General features: G+C 48.2%; 1 protein-coding gene across 1 annotated transcript; it reads left to right on the plus strand.

The window, feature by feature from the left end:
• Nucleotides 1-2,117: 2,117 nt before the first annotated feature.
• Nucleotides 2,118-3,203, plus strand: LOC112978384 (testis-specific serine/threonine-protein kinase 1-like). The gene has a single exon (XM_026091863.1). The coding sequence runs from the start codon at nt 2,118-2,120 to the stop codon at nt 3,201-3,203; it is 1,086 nt and encodes a 361-aa protein (XP_025947648.1).
• The last annotated feature ends 4,088 nt before the right edge of the window (nt 3,204-7,291 follow it).

Raw genomic sequence — 7,291 nt, forward strand, 5'->3', positions numbered from 1 at the left:
ATCACAGTTTGGTGTGAAGCAGGCACTAGAAATCATACAACACACTTGAGTAAACAGTTGATAACCTACAAAGCCACACAGAAGCACCAAGGTGAAGGGCAAGAGGCACTTATTTCCATGGGCTATCCCACTGCTGCAAGCACTAACTCCAGCGGAGACCAATGCTTGCTTTTGGTCAGCAACCCAGGTGGCACCAGATCAGTGGGACTTGCGCACATGAAGATCAGAGTAGCACCAAAGCACCAGGGCAGGGAACCACCACTGTAAGCACACAGGAGAGGAAGCATATTCTCCCTTTCTTAGACAAAACTGAGGTTGGTAGTTGTAGGGATGACTGTTTAGCAAGACTCAAGATGGGGTGGCCAATGACGTCCTTAAGGCCAGGTGCATCCAGCAACTCCTGGCCAGGGAGGACCACAAGCAGGCCAGTGCACTGTTTATGTTCCTCCGTGCCGTTCGCAGCTCAGAGGTGAGATAAGGGCAGGCCGTGTCCACAGAGATGCTCAAGTGTTAACGCTGCTCCAAAATGCTGGGGACCCAAACACGTGGGTCATCAAATGCTCTCAGCCCAGGGAGATGATGAGGTGGAGGGGGGGATGAAGAGGAAGGCACTGGCCATGCTTTCCCCTGGCACAACATGCTTTTCACCAGGACCTGCTCCAACTCCCTTCTGGTCATTCCCTTCACGAAACAATTAGTGCTGACAGCAGCGTGCCTGGGGCAGGCACAAGCATTGCATGCCAACTGGGTGCTCAGCTTCGCACGTGGAGCTCCTTGGCTAAGGCTCATTGGGTATCACAGTGACAATTCTTGTTATTATTCACTAAGTTCTCTTTTTTCCCCAGCATAACCCAGGAGCTGAGCAGAGGGTCCCTGAGCTCACTGGAGGTGGGAGGTAATGGCTATGCTGGGAGGAGCAGAGCCAAGAGGGTCAAACAGGGAACATCCAAACTCGGCTCTCATTCTAGGTCAAAGACCCTATTTTTGAACTGATGTTTGCAGACTAGTTGCTATGAAGCCAGGGCCTGTGAAAAGCCCAGTAACTGTGAATAGGGATTCATAATGAAGAGGCTACAGATGCAAATTAGAGGAAGCAATAATTTCTCCATCTTCCCCTCCTCTGAGCAATCAGATCCATTTCCTCTATTATTGCAGAGAAATACCACGGTCCTCTCAAATATTTCCAACCACAGCTTCCCTTCTGAGCTAAATAATCAGAGAAGTAAAAATCTGCATTGTTTTCATATTGTCAATGCAAAGTTCCTTTACTGGAACTCAAATGAGAGTCAACTTTTAAGCCAGCCCATAGCACCCCGGCCCTCCTCTGCTCTACCCATGCCCCAGCAGAGTTACATTTGTCTCGAGGAAATACTCTTGGCCCTAAAAATGAAGGGGGGGTCAGTGCACAGGGAACTAGAGGCTTTGGGAAAGTCAAGCAAAGCATCCTGCCTTTGGGAAGTGCTTCTATGGTTTTGCTGGGGCTCAAGCCAGGACCACATGCACTGGCCTGGGTGGTTGCTCAAAGCACATTGTGATCTTGGGGCTTTCTGTTCTTACTGATTAGCCTCACCAAACCCTGTGTTGTTGCTGTTCCACTGGTCAGCATTTTCTTACCTGTGCCCCACAAAGAAAAGGAGAAACAAACTTTGATGCATTCAGTGTTTTGCTTCTTTAAAGCACCTGAATGCACCTTCTCTAGGATGGTTATAGCATCTCTTCCTGTGCCCTTGCTGGCTCTTCTCTGAAGGTTCTTATAACTTTCTCTCTTTTAACAATTACATCCTGCTGTTTTTTTAAATTACCACCCGCCAAAAAAGAGCTAGAATCCTGTGGTTTTCCTATCCACTTATATGAACAAGAATCTCTTGTGGTCCCTCATCATCTCCTCCTTTCCACCATGCAGCAAAGAGTCAAGCCCAGGACTACACATTCAAGCACAAATAGACTCTTTCCATAATGACATCACAGCCCCACACCACACAATGGCCCAGTTCCACCTCGCCCAGCGGTGGGAGCGAAGTGTCCGGGCAGCCACCATGGGGTGGGGGAACACAGCCTGCCAGCACGGATGATGCACACCCAGCACCAACCCCCATAACTCTGCCGCCTCTTGCACGATGGATGATAATACGGCGCTTGAAAAGAGAGGCTATAACCTGGGTGTCACTCTGGGGGAAGGCTCTTACGGCAAAGTGAAAGCAGCCTACTCTGACAGACTGGAAAGCAACGTGGCAATAAAGATTATCGACAAGAGGAGAACTCCCCGGGATTTCCTGGAAAAATTTCTCCCCAGGGAAATAGCCGCTTTGAAACGTATGAACCACCCCTCAATAGTCAAAACCTACGAGATATTCGAGACAAAGGCTGGCAAAGTGTACATCATAATGGAGCTGGGGGAAAAGGGAGACCTTCTCGACTACCTCAAGAGCACTGGAGCAATGAAAGAGGACATCGCTCGAGGAAAGTTTCAGCAGTTGGCTTCCGCCATCAAGTATTGCCATGACATGGATCTTGCTCACAGGGACCTGAAATGTGAGAACATTCTTCTCGATAAAGACCTCAACATCAAGCTGTCAGACTTTGGCTTTTCCAAACCCTTAACTCGGGATGAAAACGGGAAAATTACTCTCAGTAAAACCTTCTGTGGGTCTGCTGCGTACGTAGCCCCTGAAGTGCTACAGGGCATTCCTTGTAACCCCAAGATTTGTGACATATGGAGCTTGGGGGTCATCCTATATATAATGGTCTGTGCATTAATGCCATTTGATGATTCTAACATCAGAAAAATGGTCTGGATTCAGAAACAACACAGGATTCACTTCCCCAAGTCCAGACACCTGACTGCAGCATGCAAGGATCTCATTTACCACATGCTCCAGCCAGATGCGTCTCAGAGGTTGAACATAGATGAAGTTTTAAGCCACCCATGGTTGCGGATTCTAGAACCCCAAATCCCTTTCTATCTGCAAGCTGCAGAAGAGGGCGAGTGTTCCCAGAATCTGCATGAGGAAAAGCCAGAGCACAAGCAGCAAACAGGCCCATCTTGTATGGATGGCCACCCAGAGAAGGAGGATTCTTCTGCCCTGGAGACAGTCCTGGGAATTGTAAATGCTGTCAGCATTAAGCCCACTGAAGAGGCAGATGAAGCGAGTACTTTGATAGATGTCACAGGAAGAGCAGCTATTGAAGAATTTGACCATTAAAAGCACGTTATTATTGACAATTCTCATGATGTCTCCTGAAGATGCTTTGGCACTGGAAGCTGGATTTACACAATCTAACTGCAGGCACTAATTTAGGGTTAAAAGTTTATGTGCCCTCTCCAGCAGCAGAAAGCTTCAGAGTCCCATCCAGAGTACTTACATTGGAAACCCAGGTATCTCCACAGAGAAAAAGAGGAACTTAAAGCTAGATGCTTCAAGTGAGGCAATATGAATATCTTGTCTTCAAAACCAGAGAAAAAGATTACAAAATGTGGTGTTCTTTCCAAAATTTTTCCATTACTGTAGAGCATGCCAGCATGAAATGCCACCCTGGAAGCACTTTGCAAAGCTTTCTGATTCTGCACCAGTTCCCATGAAATACACGTCCTGGAAAGCTAACACATTTAACTTGCTACACAGCAAGTGAAGGCAGCAACTCTTGCTTTGGATATGTCATTCATCTCTAATTGCTCCTCTCCAGCCTCACTATAGAAGGTTTCCTGGCAAAGCAGGTTCACTCTCTACTTCATCATCTCAGTGGACTTCTGCACCCAATTTATGGCCCAGGTAAACATTTCCCTGGGTTCACTCTGGGGTTTACTAATTCTCCCACGAACCATCAGGATATATCTAGCAGTGGGAATCTTCAGAGCCCTTTGTCATGGCAACATGTTTTCTTATTAGGTGAACATTTAGGTCTAGATTTGTATTAAAAGGTGTGAGAGGAGCCAAGAATGATGTTTAGCAACAACTCAGCGTAGCAAACATATTGCACAAGGCGACTCCCTCCCACCCATGGAAGCAGAGGCATCACCCAAGCTATGAAAGAAGTGAGTGTGGCAAGAGCACTAATCCGTGCCACGAGGAAGGCTGGGGCTGGACAGTTCAGCTTCAGGGAGATGAAGCAGAGCGGGCTGCGGCATGTGCCAGGCTCATATCCCTTCCCCTGCGAAGCTCTGCAGTCTCCCCATTTCTGAACAAGCTGCAGAGGGTTACAACAGGGTATTAGTAAACTCCTGTGGCCCTAAATCCTCAGCTTCTCAGTATTGTCTTTCATGCACTCAGCATACCTTCACATACAAAAGCAACCCACACTCTCCCCAAAAGCCCCACACAGTCAATAGTCATCTACCTTCAAAAGATGGCTGCAGCCTTCATCTTACAGATGACTTACCAAGTCCTTTATATCTTCAAAGAAGGAATTTGTTCTCCCAACAGCCCCAAGAAGTAGCCAGCCTCACCACACAACTGGAACAACTGCACAGGCTGGTAGGGTTAGGCAGGTGGAAGAAAAAGTCACCATGCATGGCATACACGCGCCTTAGCATCACCAAGAACTCACTTACCAAACAGGACTAAACTCTAAATGCTGTCACTGTTGGAAATGCAGTTTCCAAGAGGCAGGGAGCAAGGGTGAGTACAGACCCATCCAAACACCTCTCCTCCTGTGTCAGGCTGGAGGCTCGGCTGTTCCTGGTCTCACCCCTCCACATGTGCCTTGCTCCCTACATGCTTTCTGGAGCATCTGCAGCCAGGTGCTTCCCAGGACTCAGCACCATGCTAGACAGCCCTTTGATCTGACCCAACATGGCCGGTCTTGTTCCGGCATCAAATGAAAGCTGAGGCTTGTTTCTCATCCCCTTGAAACATAAAAGTCTCCTTTCCCTGCTACAGAAGAGAAAGATGACTGCTGGTGCTGGGAATTATTTCTTTGTGAATAATAAAATGAGAAAAGAGGAAAGAATAGAGCTATTTATAGTCACAGTAGAACAGTTCTGGAGATCCTCTTTTTTAAAATGTTGCTTACCCTTGCTAATACACATCCCAGATCTTGCTGTTGACCACAAAAGCAACTCAGGTGTTTACAAATAGATGTCCAGGGCTATTTTGTACCTGGTTGAGTCTAGGACATCCACAGGGCCTGACAGACATGGAAGGGCCTGCTGCAGACCCACACACTTCTAGAGCAGCAGTAGAGGCCAGCTGGGATATCCTAACATATTGAAAAATGACACCAGAGCTTCTGGTGAAATCTCTCCCATCCCTACAGATAACTCTCCCGAGTTCCATTTGCTACCTTCCATTTGCTTTCAGCGAAGAGAACAGAAGGAATTTATACTTGGTTAAGGATGTGTCATGCTGTCAAGCTTTTGCAAAGCTCAGGAGATCATCAGGGCTTATACAGCCACCACGAGGCCTTCCAGAATCAAAGCACTAGCCTCGTTCTGCTTTTCCAGGAGTGGTTTCCCAAAATCAGACACCTCTCCCCTAAAAACATGGATGTCTGTCCGCATCACCCACAAACCTCCCAGGTATGATTTTATACACTCCTGCTTTGAAGTGCCTTCAGTCTGAGTCTGGATCAGTCTTCAGTCTGAGCGCTTCCTTGGCTTGTTATGTTTCTCCAATTTGGGCGGGTGGCCCTCCTTGCCTAAGGAAGTGAGAGTCGCTCTGCACACGCAAATGGAGGAGGATCAACATGAACATCTAGATAAATCAGCATATGAGTGGCATGCTTTGCTCTGCTGTTGCTGTGTTCCTTGGGGAAACCATTCCTGATGGGTCTCCGTCACCCAGTACTCCACAAAGGGGAGCATGTTAAGTGTCCCTTTTTCTCTTACTCCCCCTTGCAAGGTTGTTCCCAAGAGCCTGCTGAGGGAGAAGCGGCAGAAGCAAAAGCAGGCTCCAAGCCTGACTAGTCACATGCAGTATTTCTGAAAGAGGGAAGTGTCTTTCTTTGTTCTCTCCATCCGGCAGTGGGGGATGCTTAGGGATAGCCCTCGCTCCATTGCAGGGTATCTCCGTGTCTTACCTGTCCAGATATCTCCGCATTGCCCCTCGAGGTCTCAGTCAGGGCAGCAAGAGGGAACTGTCACAGCATCAAGGGGAAGGCTCCTGTCCAGGAGCCCCCCCATCAGCACATGTCCAAAACCCAGCGGGGCCACCCCTGAGCTGCAGGAAAGGTCACAGCAGTGACTGGGGGTCACTGCCAGGGGACACAGGGATGTTCACCCCTGTGGCCTGCTGTCCTGCTGGTTTCTCTGCCCTTGCAGAAGAGGGGGGACGTGGGATTGCTTCTTCAAAGCTGCTTTCAGAGCTCCTCTGCTCCCAGAATTTTTCCAGCAGGGCTCCGAAAGAAACGGTCCTTACCTGCAGGCTGCCCAAAAGTCACCACGCTGCAGAACCACCTTGAGGCAAGCTAACTCGGCCTCAGACTCAAATGGGAGAGGTGGGTTACAGCCAGGAGACACAAGGCACAGGGAGGAAGACTGAGGAGATAACCACAGAGTGGGAATCACAGCAGCAGGCTGGAACTGAAGCAACACACAGCACTGAACGTCCTGCACATACACGCAGGCCATGGCCAGGCGGCTTCGTGCAAGCGGGCAGTCACCCATCGCAGCCAGCCCTGCCGACTAGTCACTCAGGAGAGCCAGGCTGCTGGCACTGCTCAGTGCCAATAGGCTTGAGATCTTCAGAAGTGCTCCGGACGCTATTTTGGGGGAGAGAGGAAGTGTGCTTGGGTCTTGCACGTAAGGAAACGCAGATATACAAGAACAACAAAAGGAAAACAAGGCTCCAAAAAAAGGGGTGCAGAGCGGGCAGGGAAAAGTCACAAGTCATCCGCAGCTGAGTTGGTTCTTGACATTTGATTTAGCCATGTAAGGCACATTATCTGTTAGTGCTACAACAGCAAAAAAACCTCTGGCAATGAAGACTCTACTGATTCATTAATTACAGATAACAGGCTGCTTGCAATTGCAGCAGGAAGCAGAGACTAGACATTAAAGCAAGTGTTACAGGAATAGCCCATCTGAAAAGCACTACATGCCCTTCAACAGATCCAGTTTTATAGCATTTCACCGAAAATAAATTTCATTCCTAGCAAATATGTAAAGGCCCTTCAATCTGGCATAATCAAGACTATGATTTTAGTAAGGCTGTCTAGGTTAATTCACTTGAGGGAAAACACAAAGCCAACACCCTTCTGCAAGATATTTAATGCAGTCTGCTTTTAAGCATGAATTGCACAATACAGAACTAGTAAGTCTTGGATATCATATTCACCTACCTATTATTTTGTGAGC

This window comes from Apteryx rowi, unplaced genomic scaffold (genome assembly GCF_003343035.1).
Source record: "Apteryx rowi isolate R43461 unplaced genomic scaffold, aptRow1 scaffold_93, whole genome shotgun sequence".
Taxonomy (NCBI): Eukaryota; Metazoa; Chordata; class Aves; order Apterygiformes; family Apterygidae; genus Apteryx; species Apteryx rowi.

Bases quoted from the DNA above. Each gene is read 5' to 3' on its own strand.
- LOC112978384 (XM_026091863.1), top strand. From the start codon at position 2,118: ATGGATGATAATACGGCGCTTGAAAAGAGAGGCTATAACCTGGGTGTC.